Source organism: Ahaetulla prasina, chromosome 11 (genome assembly GCF_028640845.1).
Source record: "Ahaetulla prasina isolate Xishuangbanna chromosome 11, ASM2864084v1, whole genome shotgun sequence".
Classification (NCBI taxonomy): Eukaryota; Metazoa; Chordata; class Lepidosauria; order Squamata; family Colubridae; genus Ahaetulla; species Ahaetulla prasina.
In genome coordinates, this window is record NC_080549.1 from 13492733 (window position 1) to 13513984 (window position 21252).

Here is a 21252-nt window from a genome sequence, read left to right on the forward strand (position 1 = left end):
CACACACGGAGGCTTGGGGAGGGCAAAAAACAGGCCTACTGGAAGTTCGGGAAGGCCAGAAACGGGCTCCAGAGGTCCTGTGGAGCTTGAGGAGGCTGTTTTCGTCCTCTTGGAGGCTCGAGGAAAGCCTCCGGAGCAGAGGTGGGTTTCAGCAGGTTATGACCAGTTCTAGAGAACTGGTAGCGGAAATTTTGAGTAGTTCAGAGAACCGGTAGTAAAAATTCTGACTGGCTCCACCCCCATCTATTCTCTGCCTCCTGAGTCCCAGCTGATCGGGAGGAAATGGGGATTTTGCAGTATCCTTCCCCTGGAGGGGGGAGGGAATGGAGCTTTTGCAGTATCCTTCCCTTGCCATGGCCACTAAGCCATGCCACGCCCACCAAGCCACACCTACAGAACCGGTAGTAAAAAAAATTGGATTTCACCACTGCTCCGGAGCCTGGAGAGGGCAACACCACCACCCCGCCATGGTGCAGGAGGCCGACTAGGCCACGCCCACCATGGCCACGCCCACCCAACAACCAGGCAGAGAACCCCTTGCTAAAACTTTTGAAGCCCACCCCTGCCTTGAACCGTGAGATGTGCTGATGGGGGCAAATATATTTGATACATGAATTAAATAAAATAAAATCAGGTTGTCCTACCTATGGAAGTGAACATTCCCTTGTCCAAAGGAATGTTGTTGGACTGGAACCCCACAGGCCCTGATGGGGGAAGGAAACCGTTATTTCCGAAAATGCAAAATAGTTGCCCATCTCCAACGGTTACACACTATGAGGCGCTGCTTTTTAGTTTTTCCTCGTGACTTTCCCTGACAAGGGCAAGGTCTCTCTCACACATGCATGGCGCAGTGTGTTGTGACTCGTCCTCCCTCCTCTCCTCAGCCAGGCCCCTCCCGTCTCCAACCGGGCCTGTTATCAGACTCCGAGTCTGATAATGAAGATGAACGGCCTGTCATGCCTCCAGCCCCCAGCCCTGGCCCCATGCCCGGAGAGGATTCCAGGAGTGAACAAACAAGCCCAATAAACCTCACTCATACGGCGTGTGTTCCTTTGGCTCAGCCGTCAGAGGAAGCCAGCCAGGGATTGGAATTGCTCGGGCCTACTCCTTCTGACCCCTCCCTTTCCCAAACAGCAGAAGACAATTCAAAGTGGGAGGATCCTCGCTTCCGGAGATCTGAGAGGCAACGCCAGCAGAAGGAAGGGAGCGGGAGGCCTGGATAAATGCTGAGTCATGGAGCCACACCCCACAGCCTATATAAAGGACCTGCTTTTGGCATTCCAACCTTGAGTCAAGCAAAGTCTCATCTAGTTTGCTGAAGTCACAACTTGGACTCCTGCCTGCCCTGATAAACCTCGAAGGAATTTGGCAAGCTGCAGAGGCTTCGTTGCCACGTTTGATATGGACTTCCTTGACCCGGTCGTCAGAGGGGGAGTGGGATACGACACAGTGTGTTTCCTAGCCTACACCTGAAGCACGTTCACAAAACATTAGGGAGCGTGTGTGGCTTTGCAAACCCCTCTTGTGTAAAGTCAACACCGTTTCAGCAGTTGGATGATGCCGTCAATTTTCCGAGCTGGAGAAAGCGAGCTGGTTCGATTGATTAAAATTCTTCTGCAACCCCGGTAGAATCATCCAGATTGAGCTGGATTATTTTTCCATGAAATGACCCTGATGGTACGATCAAAGTGACCATGCAAAGTGAATTAATGTGGATCTTTCAATCGAGCCAATCGTTTCACTAAATGGGATTGGACCTCATTCACGCAGTTTATGCGGGAATGGCCTTAAATTAGGGCTAATGAGGTACAAAAATCCAAATTACCACTAGATGCCTGCCAAGCAATAAACCTTGACTGATTTCTAATGACTGGTTGGATTTTTTTTTTTTTTTTGCAGCCCATCAATGGCAATCCTAGATCTAGTTTTGAATTGTCTTCACTCCCTTCTTCGGAGTTTTAGAGTTGAATCTTTCCAAGTACAGTAGTGGCCAAAATTGGGGAAACCTTTTGGGGAAAGTGTATTTTTGAGGTTTGATGGCTAATAACGGCACTTTTTTTTTTTTTGAGTTTCAAGGCGGCGTTTGGGCTCTTTGCCGGAAAACAACGTTGATAGCCTTGCTCCTTGTCTTGCTGCATTTATTTCTTGTCGGCATCTTCTGCTTTTGAACTTTTGCCAAGAAAAGCCTTTGGCAGTTTGCCTAATTAGACCAAGATTGGTGATAAGACTGAAGAGTTGTGTTATGAAGAATTTGCTTTGATTTAGTTTGGACTACGCTGTGAATGAATTAATTCTCAGCTGTTCTAATAAAGTTTGTTTGTTTTTAAACTGACTTGAGTTTACTACTACCTACTTGGGCCTTAGGGGACACAGTGGCTCAGGGGCTAGGACGTTGAGCTTGTCAATTGAAAGGTCGGCAGCTCAGCAGTTCGAATCCCTAGTGCCACGTAATGGGGTTAGCTCCCATTACTTGTCCCAGCTTCTGCCAACCTAGCAGTTTCGAAAGCACCTAAAAATGCAAGTAGAAAAAATAGGGACCACCTTGGTGGGAAGGTAATAGCCTTCCGTGCGCCTTTGGCATTGAGTCATGCTGGCCACATGACCACGGAGACGTTCACAAAACATTAGGGAGCGTGTGTGGCTTTGCAAACCCTCTCCTTCTAGCACTGATGAGGTTACCTAGTTAGGTAATGAGACCTCTGCAAGAAAACAACGAAGCTCGGAGTGCATCAAAGACCCCACAGTTCAACCCCGAGTTACAGATATTCTCTTCTATCGGTCACAACAGTAACAGCATCAGTGCTAGAAGGCAGAGGGTTTTGCTAACTGGAAGGGCATACCACTCAGGGGTGAAATCAACTTACCTTCCTTACCAGTTCGGAAGTGCATGCGCCGTGCGTGTGCTCACTTCGCTCATGCATGTCACATGCGCGCACAGATCCTCTGCGCATGCTCAAAAACTTTCTGCGCATGCACAGAGGGTACAAAACACATTACTTCCTGATTAAAACCAGGAAGTAATGACAGATGGGCAGGTGGGCGGAGCCTCGCCCCGCAATTGCTACCGGTTCTCTGAACTACCTGCCACGATCGCTACTGGATCGGGCGATCCGGTCCGAACTGGGAAAATTTCACCCCTGATACCGCTTGTATATAAACAGACAGCAAACCCCTCTCCCTTCTAGCACTGATGAGGTTACCTAGTTAGGTAATGAGACCTCTGCAAGAAAACAACGAAGCTCGGAGTGCATCAAAGACCCCACAGTTCAACCCCGAGTTACAGATATTCTCTTCTATCGGTCAACATATGTATAAAAAAACCCAGATTTTTCTCCATGGAAACATACTGTCTGCTTTACAACTGGAGAAATTGTTGAGCCGATTAGAATGGAATTGAATAATCAAATAATCAAACAGGCCTTTCAAATGCTGCAGAGCTACAATTCTCAACTGACCCACCAGCTTGTAGAGGCAGTTGTAGCAACATTGGGAAAGCCATAGCTTCTCCATTCCTGGCTGATGCTGACCAGTGCTAGTCCCCCACCTACTGTCACCGAGCACCCAAAGACATGTGGTCTGACCTAGTCTTCATGCCACTTACACTCATGAACAGACAAGAAGTTGCCGATGCCATGACCGGTGCCATGGCCATAGTTCAACCCAACTTCCCATAAGGGCCGGCGAGCGAACACTTCCAATATTCTTCCTGCAATGCGGAAATAAAATCTTGCTTATTCTCTACAGGGAAAATATTTAGGTTGATTTATTTATAATTTTAAAAAAAATCAAAAAGAGGATTGTGAAAATATCTACGGACCCCTCACATCCTGGACATGAATTGTTTCAACTTCTACCCTCAAAACGACGCTATAGAGCACCGCACACCAGAACAACTAGACACAAGAATGGTTTCTTCCCAAATCCCATCACTCTGCTAAACAACTAATTCCCACAACACTGTCAAACTATTCACTAAGTCTGCACTACTATTAATCTTCTCATCGTTCCCATCACCCATCTCCTTCCACTTATGACAGTATGACTGTAACTTTGTTGCTTGTATCCTTACGATTTATATTGATATTGATTGTTTCCTGATTGTTATTTGTTCCCTATGACTATCATTAAGTGTTGTACCTTATGATTCTTGATGAAGGTATCTTTTCTTTTATGTACACTGAGAGCATATGCACCCAGACAAATTCCTTGTGTGTCCAATCACACTTGATTCTATTCTATTCTATTCTATTCTATTCTATTCTAGTCTAGTCTAGTCTAGTCTAGTCTAGTCTAGTCTAGTCTAGTCTAGTCTAGTCTAGTCTAGTCTACATTCCAATATTCTATTCTATTCTATTCTATTCTATTCTATTCTATTCTATTCTATTCTATTCTATTCTATTCTATTCTATTCTATTCTATTCTTTATGAGGTAATGCTAGATGCACAAATCTTAGTAGAAATTTAGAGGCTATACCGTTCTAAACTATTGCAATAAAACATAGACATGTAAGTTTTCTAAAGGTTAAGATGTTTAGGAGGTAGAGAAGACAGTCTAAAACAGGGGTCTCCAACCTTGGTCCCTTTAAGACTTGTGGACTTCAACTCCCAGAGTCCCTCAGCCAGCAAAGCTGGCTGAGGAACTCTGGGAGTTGAAGTCCACAAGTCTTAAAGGGACCAAGATTGGAGACCCCTGGTCTAAAACATGTGTGGTAAAATGAAACATTCATTGATAATTATTCTAGCTCAGCTTCTTTCAACAGACTGTTTTCCAGATGCTTCGAATAGCTGCAGTTCCTTCTGGCCGAGGATTTCAAGTACACATCTGGAGCCCATTAGTCTGGCATCAGGCTTGAGCAGGCTACATATTATCTCTCAAGTTCTGTCCCCTTGAGGAAAACCCTGCTTATATTTATGCCCAGAATGTGACAGTTGTTGGATTTCTTCACAGTCAGGAAAGAAAACCTGGGAGATCATCAGTAGGGATGTCAGTAGGGATCATCAGTAGGGATTTCCTGGCTTTCTTCCCCCCACTCCCACCCCACTTTCCCAAATTTTCACCTGACGTTCTGGGTGGGAAGACAAGCTTGCTCAAATCAATATTTCCCATCAGCACTCTTGTGTAGGCTTCCTAGAGAAGAAAAGAAGATGGTCTAAAATCACCGCCCTGAGTCCTTCGGGAGAAGGGCGGTCTAGAAATCTAATTAATAAATAAATAAATAAATAAATATTTGGAAGGAAAAGGGTGAGTTGAATTTATAGTCACCCTAGAACCGTGATGGTGCCATAGGTCCAGGGTCCCCAACCTTTTAGACTTCAGGGACCAATAAATTCATAATTTGAAATCCCATGGCCCACTAATATGATCTGCCTAATGACCAGCTGGGTGGGTGTGGCCAATTCCAATTTCATGTCACTCATGGGGAGGGGCACCTCGCCAGCCTCTACTCGCCCCTCCTCTCCCAGCCTCTACTCACCCCTCCCCTCCCAGCCACTCCTCCCCTGCCCGATCGGGCTCCTTAGGGCCCCAACAGGAAGCAGTTGTTGGAGCTAAGCAGCCACCAAGAGGAAGAGTTGGCAAAACAGTTGGCTCAGTTCAAATTGGATCTAGCCGAGGAGGCTCAGCAGAAGCACCTCACTGAGGACTATGAGCATAGGCTTTCCAAGCAGAGGGAAGACCTCTGGGAGTGCAAGGCCAGGTACTGGTGCCTGGAGGCTCAGTGGGCTGAGATGGTCAGCCAGTTCCAGGCCATGATGCAGTCCCACTGGAATTAGGCCCTCCAGCTCTTTGCCACCAGCGGCGCTTCTCTTCAGCATTCGCCTAAAGTCCTGCACCAAGAGGCTGAAGCAGACCCCAAGTCGGAATTTCTGTCCCCCTCTGATCCACACAAAAAGACCCCAAACGGGGAGACTCTGCAGCAATACAAACATTGATTGCACATATCTATCCCAGGGGCTGTAGTTTGAGGATCCCTGATTTAGTGCAATATAAAAAATGCAAATAATTTTTCTGTGGACCACCCAAATTTTCTCGTGGACCACCAGTGGTCCACGGACCACCAGTTGGTGACCGCTGGCTTGGAAAGGTATTTTTTTCCCTGAGGTTCGAAAGGTTGGGGACCCCTGGTCTAAGCCAATATCATCCTTCCAGCGAGGAAATATAAAGTGAACTTTTCTTTTTGGGAGGAAAGCCATTGAAAGTACCATTCAGGTGTGTTTGGGAATCAGCCTTACCTTCTGCAAAGCTGTGGGCTCCCCCCAGTGGATGGTCCGAGTGATGTCCGTGGTGCCGTCGCTACAAAATGAGAAACAAGGAAGAAGCTACTTCAAGACGGAAGATACCTCCACTCATCTCCTAAGGAGCCATAGATTTTCAGACTTCCTGCTAGAATCCTGAGACGGTGGCCTTCGTGTCTTTGCAAACTCTTTGTTTTAGTCCTTCTAAAGGATGGGAGATGAGTAAAGCCAGGTCTGGCATCTAAATACGGGTTATTTACAGCAGATCAGGGATAGAGTTTCTGATGCTGGGTTATTTTATAAGAAAGGTAATTTATTGCCGTTTATTTATTTAGTGTTGCACAATAAATCATAAGTAATCATATTGAGCCTTTGCAATATTGCGATTCAAAACTGAATTCTTTGATTCCGAAGAAATAACTTTCAATAACCTCAAATTCTTTGACAAATTGAAGGCTTAAAAAGTAGATGCAGAATATCTGCCTTCTTTCTATTCTGTAAGAGAACACTTTGAAATGCATTTTTAACCATTCTTTTCTGGTGTTCCTTCCTCCAAGAAATGACTTGGGTATGTTTTTATGTTAACTCCTCTCTGTTAAGATCAAATAGAATAGAATAGAATAGAATAGAATAGAATAGAATAGAATAGAATAGAATAGAATAAACAGAACAACAGGTTGGAAGGGACCTTGGAGGTCTTCTAGTCCAACCCCCTGGTTAGGCAGGAAGCTCTACACCTCTTCAGACAAATGGTTATCCAACATCTTCTTAAAAACTTCCAGTGTTGGAGAATTCACAACTTCCGGAGGCAAGTTATTCCTCTGGTTAATTTTTCTGTCAGGAAATTTCTCCTTAGTTCTAAGTTGTTTCTCTCCTTGATTAGTTTCCACCCATTGCTTCTTGTCCCGCCCACAGGTGGTTTAGAATAATAGCTTGACTCCCTCTTCTTTGTGGCAGCCTCTGAGATATTGGAAGACTGCTACTTTATTTACTCCAGAAGTTGTGAATGCTCCAACACTACTTCCAGTGTTGGAGCATTCACAACCTCTGAAGTAAATAAATATCAGTATTTATTTTGACACGTTCTTCTGCTTTGCTGCCCCTAAATCTCAAAATTTCAACTATGGAGGAAGTTTTAACAGTAACAATAACAGAGTTGGAAGGGACCTTGGAGGTCATCTAGTCCAACCCCCTGCTCACGCAGGAAATCCAGCAAGTTCTGGAGAACTGGTAGCGGAAATTTTGAGCAGTTCAGAGAACCGGTAGCAGGAATTTTGAGTAGTTTGGAACATTGTCAAATATCACATCTGGTTGGCCCTAAAGTGGGGAGGGAATGAAGATTTTGCGGTATCCTTTCCCTTGAATAGGGAGGAAATGGGGATTTTGCATTATCCTTCCCCTTGAGTAGGGAGGAAATGGGGATTTTGCAGTATCCTTCCCCTTGGGTGGGGAGGGAATGGAGATTTTGCAGTATCCTTTCCCTTGAGTAGGGAGGAAATGGGGATTTTGCATTATCCTTCCCCTTGAGTAGGGAGGAAATGGGGATTTTGCAGTATCCTTTCCCTTGAATAGGGAGGAAATGGAGATTTTGCAGTATCCTTTCCCTTGAATAGGGAGGAAATGGGGATTTTGCAGTATCCTTCCCCTTGAGTAGGGAGGAAATGGGGATTTTGCATTATCCTTCCCCTTGAGTAGGGAGGAAATGGGGATTTTGCAGTATCCTTCCCCTTGGGTGGGGAGGGAATGGAGATTTTGCAGTATCCTTTCCCTTGAGTAGGGAGGAAATGGGGATTTTGCAGTATCCTTCCCTTGAGTAGGGAGGAAATGGGGATTTTGCAGTATCCTTCCCCTTGGGTGGGGAGGGAATGGAGATTTTGCAGTATCCTTTCCCTTGAATAGGGAGGAAATGGGGATTTTGCAGTATCCTTCCCCTTGAGTAGGGAGGAAATGGGGATTTTGCATTATCCTTCCCTGGAGTGGGAGGAATGGAGATTTTAGTATCCTTTCCCTTGAATAGGGAGGAAATGGGGATTTTGCATTATCCTTCCCCTTGAGTAGGGAGGAAATGGGGATTTTGCAGTATCCTTCCCTTGGGTGGGAGGAATGAGATTTTGCAGTATCCTTTCCCTTGAGTAGGAGGAAATGGGGATTTTGCAGTATCCTTCCCTTGAGTAGGGAGGAAATGGGGATTTTGCAGTATCCTTCCCTGGAGTGGGAGGAATGGAGATTTTGTATCCTTTCCTTGAATAGGAGGAAATGGGGATTTTGCATTATCCTTCCCTTGAGTAGGGAGGAAATGGGGATTTTGCAGTATCCTTCCCCTTGGGTGGGGAGGGAATGGAGATTTTGCAGTATCCTTTCCCTTGAGTAGGGAGGAAATGGGGATTTTGCATTATCCTTCCCCTTGAGTAGGGAGGAAATGGGGATTTTGCAGTATCCTTTCCCTTGAATAGGGAGGAAATGGAGATTTTGCATTATCCTTCCCCTTGAGTAGGGAGGAAATGGGGATTTTGCAGTATCCTTCCCCTTGAGTAGGGAGGAAATGGGGATTTTGCATTATCCTTCCCCTTGAGTAGGGAGGAAATGGGGATTTTGCAGTATCCTTCCCCTTGGGTGGGGAGGGAATGGAGATTTTGCAGTATCCTTTCCCTTGAGTAGGGAGGAAATGGGGATTTTGCAGTATCCTTCCCCTTGAGTAGGGAGGAAATGGGGATTTTGCAGTATCCTTCCCCTTGGGTGGGGAGGGAATGGAGATTTTGCAGTATCCTTTCCCTTGAGTAGGGAGGAAATGGGGATTTTGCAGTATCCTTCCCCTTGAGTAGGGAGGAAATGGGGATTTTGCAGTATCCTTCCCCTGGAGTGGGGAGGGAATGGAGATTTTGCGGTATCCTTTCCCTTGAATAGGGAGGAAATGGGGATTTTGCATTATCCTTCCCCTTGAGTAGGGAGGAAATGGGGATTTTGCAGTATCCTTCCCCTTGGGTGGGGAGGGAATGGAGATTTTGCAGTATCCTTTCCCTTGAGTAGGGAGGAAATGGGGATTTTGCAGTATCCTTCCCCTTGAGTAGGGAGGAAATGGGGATTTTGCAGTATCCTTTCCCTTGAATAGGGAGGAAATGGGGATTTTGCAGTATCCTTCCCCTTGGGTGGGGAGGGAATGGAGATTTTGCAGCATCCTTCCCCTGCCATGCCCACCAAGCCATATCCACAGAACTGGTAGTAAAAAAAAATGGATTTCACCGCTGAAGTGGATGGTTGGTCAAAGAAAAACAACTTTGTGCTCAAGAGCTGAGGAAGGAAAGGGAAATGCCAACCAGTACAAGGTGAATGGACTCAATTATATGGGTGTAAGGTTGGAAGACCTGAAGGACCAGATCCTACTGGAGGAAACTCTTATCTATCTGGTTGCCAAGACTCAACATCAATTCAATGAGGCATAATAAATCATATTAAACAGCTCTTCTCTGAGTACACCCCAATTTCAACCCTTAGCTGGGAAGATCCTTTGAAATGTTTCTGCCAAATGCTGGCATCTGACCTTGATCCAGAAGGTGGCTCTTGATGGCCATACTCACAAATATTGGCCTCCAGAATCCAATAAGTACATTTCATTGGGAGACAGTTTTCGAGCAGTAAGATTGGATGGGCTGAAAGAAAAAGAAGGAAAGGTACGTTGCTTTCAAAAAGATCCATGGCTGAAGAAAACCAAAGATAATCCTACTCATTGCCCTTCATCAAGTCTCATAGCAATGATAAGCTTGACTATAATGTAATTATAAATTCATGTCACAAAGATTTCAAAATATCTACAGCAGGGGTAGTCAACCTTTTTATACCTACCTGTTGTGTCTCGTCCGATCTCACCACGGCTGGGGCCTTCTTATCTGCTTCCGAACACGGAGGAATGTCCTAGTATGCCTCCCGGCCCCAGCCCTGGCTCCATGCCCAGACAGGCTGAAGAGGAGGAAGTATCTCCAGCCCCCAGCTCTGGCTCCATGCCCAGGCAAACGGAGCAACTAGACCCCTCCCCCTCCTCCACAGCATGTGAGCCTGAGGGAGGTCAATTGCCAACAGCTGCAGACTGGAGTGACCCTCGCGTCAGAAGACTTGATAGATGGAGGCAACAGAAGGAAGGGAGGGGCAGGCCTGGATAAGTGCTGAGTCATGGAGCCACACCCCATGGCCTATATAAAGGACCTGCTTTCTGGCATTCTCTGAGTCAGGCAAAGTCTAAACATATCTTGCTGAAGTCACTTTCTGGTCTCCTGCCTGCCCTGAGGACTTTGCTAGGACTTTGGCAGAGCTGCAGAGGCACGCCTGATTCGGATTTCCCTGACCCGGCCGTCAGCGGAGGAGTGGGACACGACACTACCGCCCACTTTTGTATCTTTGTTAGTAGTAAAATTTTCTAACTGCCCACTGGTTCGGGGGGAGATGCACGAGCTATTCTGGGACGAGGGTCTTTTGTTTGCGATCGCACTATAGCCCCATTTAGTTTCACTTACGTAACATGAAGTAAACTTATGCACAAGCAATACAAATAGTATATTTTCAGAAATTTAAATTGTCACAGGGAATTTTATGAAAACCTAATGAAATTGTTTTTAAATAATGCTATGAAATTTTTTTAAAAAGTCAATTAAATTAAAAAAAAGGAAAGTGCTTCAATATGAGACAAAACTCCTACCGCCCGCCATGAAAGCTGGAACGCCCACCAGTGGGCGGTAGGGACCAGGTTGATTACCACTGATCTACAGCGCATTGACATCACATCTTCTTACAACTGGTTGAGTGGAATGTCTACCTGACCAGAGGTTCACATTACATTTACATTTATTGATTGATTGGCCCTTTGACCATATCAAAGTGCAGAGTTCCAGAAACAAATTATTACTAAAATTTGATAAAAGCAATTTAAAATGGATAAAATACAATCTAAAATGAAATTGGAATAAAATGCAATTTAAAATGAAATTGGAGTAAAATACAGTCTAAATGAAATTGGAATAAAACACAATAATTTAAGATATAGATAAAATACGATGACCGGGAAGGTGGGCGGAGCCCTGAGCCGCCATCGCTACAAGTTCTCCAAACCACCGTCCGCCATCACTACTGGTTCTGCTGAACCGGTCCAAACCGGGAGCATTTCACCCCTGCTTACAATCCAGCAGAGGTGGGCAATCTACAGTCCCCCAAATATTGTTGAACTCTTAACTCCCATCAGTCTCAGCCACCATGGGAATTCTGAGAGGATGGGAATTGCTCTCCAACAACATTTGGAGGAATGGCAGCTTCTGGAAGAAAGTATCCTGTTTTCCCCAGTAGCTTACTAAGTTCTTCTCAGAAGCCTACAAGCAGGATAGGAGGACAAGGATCTCTCCGGGATCTGGTATTCCAAAACCACCAGATTTCTTACCCCCCCACACCCCAAGTTGAGATATAAGCCACATGAAGGCGAATAGCAGTGGTGGGATTCAGCCAGTTCGCACCACTTCGGGAGAACCGGTTTGTTAACTTTCCGAGCAGTCTGATGAACTGGTTGTTGGAAGAAATCATTAGGGGAGAGAACCGGTTGTTAAATTGTTTGAATCCCACCACTGGCGAGTAGCCTTTGAGAAGTCAAACCCTTCAAACATTTCTCTTAACTCCAGTTGCTCAATAAGGAAGAGCTTCTATGCTTAACACGAATGAGATGCTTTTCCTTGTAGGCAGGGGTCGGCAACCAGTTGCTCTGGAGCCACCTGTGGCTCTTTCATCCCTCTGCTGTGGCTCCCTGTCGCCGGTCAGTGCCACAATTTTGGGAGGAGCTTCTGGTTGGGATTGGGGTGGTGGTGGTGAAGCACTGCGTGCCAGGGGGAGAGACTATGGCAAGGGGCGGGTTTTCCGGTCAGTTCCATAATTGATAGGGCTTTTGGTTAGCACAGGTAGAGGAAAAAGGAAGCCGCGCTAGGAAGAGACTCTATGGTGGGGGGAACCAGACTTTAAGTCAGCTCCAGAATTGAACAGTTAGGACTTTTGTGGCTCTTTGAATGTTTAAGGTTGCTGACCCCTGCCTTGTAGGAAAAGGAAACATTTGTCTCTTCTACACCCTCCATTAAAACCTTTCCCCCCCCCCATCTTCTTCCCAGTACCTGTAATGAGCCAAGGCTGCATTCAAGCCACTGGCTGAGATGGTCTCAAAGCTCGGCCCTTTGCAGTGCAGCTCTGCCCTGTGGAAGGAGAAAGAACATCTGGTATTCTGTGACTGGATCCCCACCTTGTGTTAAAACAATCAGAGTTTCTTGAATAAGCTCCCAGTCGCTAGGTTTGCATAGCGCACTGAGCTAACCCTTGAACAATTCATATTATCCTTTGGGGCAATGCATCAATTGAGCTGAATTTCTGACTAGGATTATAGGAGGTATTCTAGCTGATTTGCATCATTAATTCGATATCCGATGAGTTCAAGAGAGTTCTCTAGTTTTGAAATATCAGAACAATTTGATCTCTGGTTGACAATTCAAAGCATCAAGGTGCCAACCAATTTGTGGAATCAATTTCGGACAAAACCACAAAATTTTGCCTAGCAGCACCAGATAGATAGATAGAAAGATAGATAGAAAGATGATAGGATAGAGATAGATAAATAGATAGATAGATAGATAGATAGAGATAGATAGATAGATAGATAGATAGATAGAGATAGATAAATAGATAGATAGATATAGATAGATAGATAGATAGATAGATAGATAGATAGATAGATAGATGGTAGATGATAGGATAGCTAATGATAGATACGATAGACAGAAAGAAAGAAAGAGATGATAGATAGATAGATAGATAGATAGATAGATAGATAGATAGATAGATAGATAGATAGATAGATAGATAGATAGAAAGATGGATGGATGGATGGATGGATGATAGATGATAGATGATAGGATAGATAATGATAGGATAGACAGAAAGAAGGAAAGAGATGATAGATAGATAGATAGATAGATAGATAGATAGATAGATAGATAGATGATAGATGATAGGATAGATAATGATAGATAGGATAGACAGAAAGAAAGAGAGATATAGATAGATAGATGATTGATAGGTGACAGATAGATAGATAGATAGATAGATAGATAGATGATATGATATATAATGATAGATAGGCAAGAAAGAAAGAAAGAAAGAAAGAAAGATAGAAAGATATGATAGATAGATAGATAGATAGATGGATGATAGATGATAGGATAGATAATGATAGATACGATAGACAGAAAGAAAGAAAGAAAGAGATGATAGAAGATAGATAGATAGATAGATAGATAGATAGATAGATAGATAGATAGATAGATGGATGGATGATAGATGACAGATGATAGGATAGATAATGATAGATAGGATAGACAGAAAGGAAAAAGATGATAGATAGATAGATAGATAGATAGATAGATAGATAGATAGATAGATAGATAGATAGATAGATAGATAGATTGATGGATGATAGATGATAGATGATAGGATAGATAATGATAGATAGGATAGACAGAAAGAAAGAGATGACAGATAGATAGATAGATAGGTGATAGCTAGATGATAGATGATAAGATAGATTCATTCATTCATTTTGGGGAATGGAGGCATTCATTTGGCTGTTTTACCTGACTCTCTAGTTGTACTATTTCCCCTCTGCTTAGTAGCGGCACCTAAAATCACCTCATTCAAACTGACCTTCTTAGCGCGTCCAGGTAACGTGCTCCAGACGCCTCATCAACAGACTTCTTGGGCACGTTCTTTTCCAGCCAAACCAAATACCGGATCAGCGCCACAGCATCTCGTATCTGAGGCCAACGCAAAGCAAAGAGAGAGACCCAGGTAAGGGCCGCTGTCACTCAACCCTGCACCGAAGCAGGAGAAGAAGCAAGTAGGGTGGGAGAGAAGTTTCAATATCAGGATTGGATAGGAAAACACCCATGACTTGTTTTATTTTTATTTATTTATTTTTTGCTGGAGTCAGAATAAGATTTAAACAGGGACTTCTTCCTCGGTTCTGCTTTCTCAGCACTTTCCCTGGGTTAGTAAGACTCTTAGAGCTATATTTACACAACAGTCTGCTTGGGTTAGTTTGAATAATGTTTAAATTTGTTTATGGTTTAGCCTGATGTTCAGATCTGGCTTTTGGGGTTAGTGCGAACCATTGGGAGAATCTCCCCTTCTCCAAAGTGGTTAATTTAATAACCAAGTTAAACACGGCGTGTGTACACAGCAACTAAAGTGTGGTTCCAGGACCAATTTCCAGCCACACGGCCTTCCCGAGCCTATTTTTATCTTCGATGGTCAACCCGAAAAGCCTCTGACACATTTTAACTCTCCTTCTCAATGTGATTCATAAAAGCAGAAACGGGGAAAGAAGAGGCTTGCGCCAGTAGTGAGTTTCAAAACCAGTTGCTACCAGTTCGCTCGTGGGTGTGCGCTCACTCGCTCGAGATGCTTCTGTGCATGCGCAGAAGCATCCGGGCAGGTGGGACGAGCCTCCAATCCAGGGCGAACCAGTAGCAACTCACCACTGGTTTGTGCGTATATTTGTTTGCACGTGGTGAAAAACCGGCTTGTAGAAAAAGAATCGGCAACACATCTATCCAATATGTCTGCAATTAAGGCCACCCATTTAACAGATTAACAAAGTTGGAAGGAAATTTGTAGGTCAACCCCCCTGCGCAAGAAGGAGACCCTACACTGTGTGTTTGGTGCGCAGAGTGCATGCCCAGCCACCAAACCGGTAGTAAACCAATTCAGATTTCACCACTAGTTTCCATCCATTATTCCTTGTCTGGCCTTCAGGTGCTTTGGAAAATAGCTTGACCCCGTCAAATATTGGAAGATGCTATCCTGTCTCCCCTGGTCCTTCTCTTCACTAGACTAGACATGCCCAGTGCCTGCAACCGCTCATCGTATGTTTTGGCCTCCAGGCCCCTCATCAGCCTGGTTGCTCTTCTCTGCACTCTGCACCACTGCACAGTGGTGAAATCCAGATTTTTTTACTACTGGTTCTGTGTGCGTAGCTTGGTGGGTGTGGCTTGGTGGGTGTGGCAGGGGAAGGATACATGCCCACCAAGCCCACCAAGCCATGTCACGCCCACAGAACTGGTAGTAAAATTTTTTGAAACCCACCGGTGGACTAGCTATATACATTGTGTTCTTCTAACCTTCCGCCTCTCTGCCCCGCCCTGCCTTTCAGCTTGTAGGCCAGTTTGCTTCGCAAAGCTTCACAGTGCAATGCTCAAAATCTTTCCAACTGAGGGGGTTCCTTTTCGTTGATTCCTGAAGGTCCTTTTGGACCTCAGCTCTCAAGGTCATTGCATCACAAGGGGGGGAGTGTCCTTGCTGTGGATTACATACATGAGCAGCTTCCATCATCTTCTGCTCCTTGGAGTTTTTGACAGCCTTGGAGAGCATGACAGGGGAGAAATCGTCTTCTAAGAGCTTTTCCTGCAAACAGGAAGGTGAGAATTTAGAATGGAGTGGAATGGAAAAGAAGAGAGTAGAAGAGAATATAATAAGAAATAGGAATAGAGTAGAGTAGAGTAAACTAGACTAGACTAGACTAGACTAGACTAGACTGGAATAGAATAGAATAGAACAGAATAGAACAGAACAAGAGTAGAGTAGAGTAAAACAAGAATAGAGTAGAGTGGAGCGGAGCGGAGCGGAGCGGAATGGAATGGAATAATAGAATAGAATAGAATAGAACAGAACAGAACAGAACAGAACAGAACAGAACAGAATAGATCAGAACAAGAGTAGAGTAGAGTAAAACAAGAGTAGAGTGGAGTAGAGCGGAATGGAATGGAATGGAATAATAGAATAGAATAGAATAGAATAGAATAGAATAGAATAGAATAGAATAGAATAGAATAGAATAGATCAGAACAAGAGTAGAGTAGAGTAAAACAAGAGTAGAGTGGAGTGGAGAGGAATGGAACAGAACGGAACGGAACGGAACGGAACAGAACAGAACAGAACAGAACAGAACAGAACGGAACAGAATAGAACAAGAGTAGAGTAGAACAAGAATGGAGTGGAATGGAATGGAATAGAATAGAATAGAATAGAATGGAATTCTTTATTAGCCAAGTGTGATTAGACACACAAGAAATTTGTCTCCAGTGCATAAACTCTCAGTGTACACATATACAATAACAAAGGTATAGGTCAGTGATGGTGCATCAGTGATGATAATAGCAATGCAGCCTATACCACATGGGTACATTTCACAAGCTTAAGACAGCGCTGTGGGAATTAGAGCAATTTCTTGAGCCATGCACCTGTAAATGCACAACTGACAGCAAGCCTTCGCTGGGATCTCAGCATAAAGAACCATGGCAGCACAGTGGTTAGAATGCAGTATTGCAGGCTGACTCTGCCATAACTAGGAGTTCGATTCTGACCGGCTCAAGGTTGACTTGAATCAGGACCCAGATTGTTGGGGGCAAAATGCTGACACTTGTAAATGGCTTAGAGGGGGTTGTAAAGCATTGTGAAGCAGTATATAAGTCTTGTGCTATTGCCCTTCCTTCCTTCCTTCCTTCCTTCCTTCCTTCCTTCCTTCCTTCCCTCCCTCCCTCCTTCCCTCCATTCCTTCCTTCTTTCCTTCCGTGGTTGGAATGCAGTATTGCAAGCTGACTCTGCCTACTGCCAGGAGTTCAATCCTGACGGGGCTCAAGGTTGACTCAGCCTTCCATCCTTCCGGGGTGAGTCAAATGAGGACCCAGATTGTTGTGGGGGGAGGCAATAGGGTGACTCAGTAAACTGCTTAGAGAGGGCTGTAAAAGCACAATGGAGCGGTATATAAGTCTAAATGCTATTGTTGTTGGTATATTTCATTTCAGATCAAGTTGATTTTGAAATGGGGCCCTTCCTACAAGAGCTTTTGCTGCTGCATGAATCTCAGAAGATCTGCAATGTTCCTCTAGCGGAGTTTCATGTGGGATAAGAGGAGGAAAAAGTGCTAACTTGTCCCCGGGGCCTGAGTTCGCCCCAGAAACTCAAGTCAGAAAAACTGGGGAAAAGTTTAGCATATCTACAAGGAGGCTCATTCAGCGATTAAATATTAACCAACTGCATCACTCATCACAGTAAATTCCATTAACCAGTTGCATTAATCTGCCCTCGGTTTCTTCACATTTCATCTTTAAGAGTTTCTGCAATCAACACAGATATCTTTGCTTGTCATGATTCTGGAAGATTCACAATCCAAGGGATCAGAGCTAGGAAGAAGGAAGTGGAATAAAGGCCTCCTCGAGTGGAAATCAAACATTTATTCTTTTTTTTCCTCCAGCCTAGAAATTAAGAATTATATTGGCATCTTGCTTTGTCCTTAGGAGCAGGATGCAAACTGTAGCACAGGTCCAATTCTTTTTTTTTTTTAAATTGCTGATAGCCTGTTGTAATAATGGACATGTGTTTGATAGTTACCCTCTTCTACTTGCTCAATTTGTTGTGTCCTTGTTTACAACTTCTGAGATGATGTTGTGCTTCTGCTTAAACCCTGGTCTTTTAAAAATGGGTTTAAGTTGTTGGGTTGAACAGGTATTAGAAGAGAGAGCTCGTAGGTGGGGAGTGGTTAGGACAGTGATGGCTAACTTTTTCTGGACCGAGTGCCCAAAGCGTGCGCACGAATGTGTGCACGCCCAAACCCCCAAAATGCAATGCGTGCATGGCTCCCGCGCATGCACCCTGCCTCCCACGCATGCTCGCACTCCCCCTGCATGCGCCCTGCGCATACGCACATACCCCCCGCACTCCCCCTGCACATGCACAGTAGAGACCCGAAGACCAGCTGGCTGGTGGCACTGCAGAACAGAACTGGGGCAATGGCTCATGTGCCCACAGAGAGAGCGCTGCATGCCACCTCTGGCCCACATGCCATAGGTTCGCCATCATGGGGATAGGAGTTACTCTCCTTATAACTGTGGGAGAAATGTGAGAGTAGGATAGGTTGGGGGAGAAGACGAATTAGCTTATCTTTCTTTTCTCTTCTCTCTTACCTGAGGGATCTCCTTGTAAAGCCCCAGAGTTGTGTATTCCGTCCCAATCCAGATCATCACCCCATCTTGGTGGGCGTATTTTCTCAGGCTGGCACCTATCTGGTCGTAGTCTTCCACCTTCACACACAGAGATTCCACACACCCTGCTGTCAGCATCTGGAGCGCTTCGGTGCCCAGCCGGCTCCGGTTCACAAACAGACTGGAGGGCAAATCAAAGGAAAAATGAGACGTCCCGTTGGAAATGAGTTTAATCCTCCTAGAATAGAAGGACGGTTGCAGAAGCTGATGGAATTGGCTGAAATGGCAAAACTGACTATTCTGCTCAAAGAAAAGAACATAACTACTTTTGTTTCCACATGGAAACCAATCAGTCATTCAGCTGGTTTGGACTGGTTCGGGCGAACCGATAGTGGCAACCTGTGGGTGGGGCTGCTCACCCGCCCACCTGTTCCGGCACTATTCCATCCTATTTAGCCATGTTTTTTAAGCTGCGTGCATGCGTGCAAGCCACGCACGTGAGGAAAGCACATGCGCGGAAGGCCGGGCATATGCATGGAAGGTGCGCGCGCACATTTTCGATGCGTGGCGAACTGGTGGTAAAGTTATGTGAAACCCACTTCTGATGGAAACCGCTTCTGAACTTCATGCTTGATGTGAAAAAGAATGAAATCTTGACTTTGGGTTTTGTAGATTACAGCAGAGGTCTCCAACCTTGGCCACTTTAAGACTTGTGGACTTCAACTCCCAGAGTTCACAAGTCGTAAAGTCTTAAAGTCTTAAAGTGACCAAGGTTGGAGATCCCTGGATTAGAGTGATAGACTTTTGCCAGAAATAACTGGTTCATACTATTATGGTAAAACCAAAAGCTGTGAATTTTTTTTGATAATGCCCTTTTCTACCATAATAGAGAGAGTCGGAAGTCAATGTTTCTTTTTCTTTCCTTACCCTTCCTCATTTTTCTTTGCCCTTTTCTCTTTCTCCTCCTTGTCCTCTTATTTGCTTTTGTATTTTATAATATTTTATAACTTCATAAAAATGTTTTGGAAAAAAAAAAAAAGGAAAATGTGGCCTTTCCAAATGTTGGGCAGCTACATCTCCCAGCGTCTTTTGCAGTAGTGGGGTCCCCTTACCTTCGCTACTGGTTTAGAATCGGGAGTGCGTTGTGTGCGCACGAGCGAAGCGAGTGTGTGGCACTTCTGCGCATGCGCAGACTATCCGTGATGATGTCCGGGCAGGTGGGCAGAGCCTCCCATTACAGCCACTACCAGTTTGCCCAAACCTGGGTGAACCGGTAGAAACTCACCACTGGTCCTTCCCCATTGGCCATGCTGGCTAGGCTGCTGGGAGTTATGGTTCAGCATTTATAGGAGAGCTCCAAGCCTTCCTTTCCATCCCACTATTGTTCTCTGGACTGGAGAGTAGCATTTCCTGGCCATGCTTCCTCCTTTGAGCCCCATAGTAACCCCTTTGCCAATTAGGCAAGGTTAAAAGTTGACGATCGACATAACATCAACCCACTGAATTTTGGCCATGCCAAGATCTCAGCCCACTGCTTGCAGCTTTCAGCCCACTGACCATTGACTAAGAAGAAGACAAATGGTCTTCTCCTGGGTTCAAAAGGCATTTCCACAACTATTCTCCAAGTGATGAAGAGAACGGCTTAAGCCAGCTTTCTTCAACTCGCTCTGTTCCAGAAACGCTGAACTACAATTCCCATATGGACAAAGGCTCTTGGAATGTGTAGTGCACGACATCTGGAGGACATCAGGTTGACGCAGGCCTCTCTTCCCCCGCATTTGTTTTGCTGTTCGCTGAAAATATATACAAATATAACACGGACGATGGTGGAGCATTCATTTATTTTAAAACTCTCCCCATCTGCGCTATTCTAAACAGTGAAGTTATTTTAACACAAAGCCCTATGAGGCAGACCCACTGCAGGCTTTTCACAACCCAAAGTCTTCCTTCTTCCTTCTCGTGCCTGTGAATTCAAATATTAAGATGTAGGCTTGCTTTCAACCACACAAAGTTCACGCCATATAAACATGGCTCTTGTCCCATTCCCACCATGATTTTACAAGTCCTGTAATTCATATCCTCCTTAAGAACGCACGCCTTGTCCTGCCACCTCAGTTCAGAGTTCTAGGCTGGTTCAAAGGTCCAGCTGGTTTCAAAGGTCCAGCTGGCACTTGGATTCCTTTGTAGCACCCAGCCGAAAGGCTCTGGAAGCACATGGGCCAACCCTTTTGCTGTCTCTAAATGTGGACCTGCCACGTTGCTGCCACGGTCAAGAGTTTTGTCCTTCTGACATTTTTGTATTCTTTTTGCAAACAACTTTTAACCAGAAATATTTTTGTTGGTTATCTTACCAGAAAAGTATAATAAAGGGGTGAAATCCAGCAGGTTCTGACAGGTTCTGGAGAACCGGTAGCGGAAATATTGAGTAGTTCAGAGAATTAGCAAATACCACCTCTGACTGACTCCAGAGTGGGGTGGGAATGGGGATTTTGCAGTATCCTTCCCCTGGAGTGAGGAGGGAATGGGGATTTTGCAGTATCCTTCCCCTGCAGTGGGAAAGGAGGCATTTTTGCCCTTCCCGGGCTCTGGAGGCTTTCCTCGAGCCTCCATGAGGGCGAAAACAGCCTCCCCAGGCTCTGGAGGCCCTCTGAAGGCCGTAAATGGGTCCATTTCCAGCCCCCCCGAACTTCCGGTAGGCCAGTTTTTTTCCCTCCCCAAGCCTCCACAGATGCCGTGCACTTACCTTTATCCAAAACAGGCCATGTGGGGACTCCTGGGAGGGGTGGGGCGGGGTGGATGGGGCGGGGCCACAGAATCTTAGCTAGAGGTTCTCCCGAACCCCTGCGAACCCCCCGCCAGCCCACCCCTGCTTACAAAGCTTTCAGATGTGCACCAAGGGCTTTATTATTTCCTCTATTTTTCTGAAGAACTTCAGAAGTGATTACCGGGACCTCAGCAACTCAGCAATATG

At 45.1% G+C, this 21252-nt stretch overlaps 1 protein-coding gene across 2 annotated transcripts in view; it reads right to left on the reverse strand.

Annotated features, from left to right (window-relative positions):
• Nucleotides 1–21252, reverse strand: part of XPNPEP2 (X-prolyl aminopeptidase 2) — a 44417-nt gene that overhangs the window by 5826 nt on the left and 17339 nt on the right. For both annotated transcript variants that reach the window (XM_058154688.1, XM_058154687.1), the window contains exons 10-18: nt 18264–18462; nt 15616–15705; nt 13948–14057; nt 12369–12446; nt 9810–9881; nt 6232–6292; nt 5059–5128; nt 3602–3706; nt 645–704 (exon numbers count right to left, since the gene is read on the reverse strand). In XM_058154688.1, the coding sequence (XP_058010671.1) occupies nt 645–704; nt 3602–3706; nt 5059–5128; nt 6232–6292; nt 9810–9881; nt 12369–12446; nt 13948–14057; nt 15616–15705; nt 18264–18462 (845 nt within the window). The remainder of the gene's footprint in view (nt 1–644; nt 705–3601; nt 3707–5058; nt 5129–6231; nt 6293–9809; nt 9882–12368; nt 12447–13947; nt 14058–15615; nt 15706–18263; nt 18463–21252) is intronic.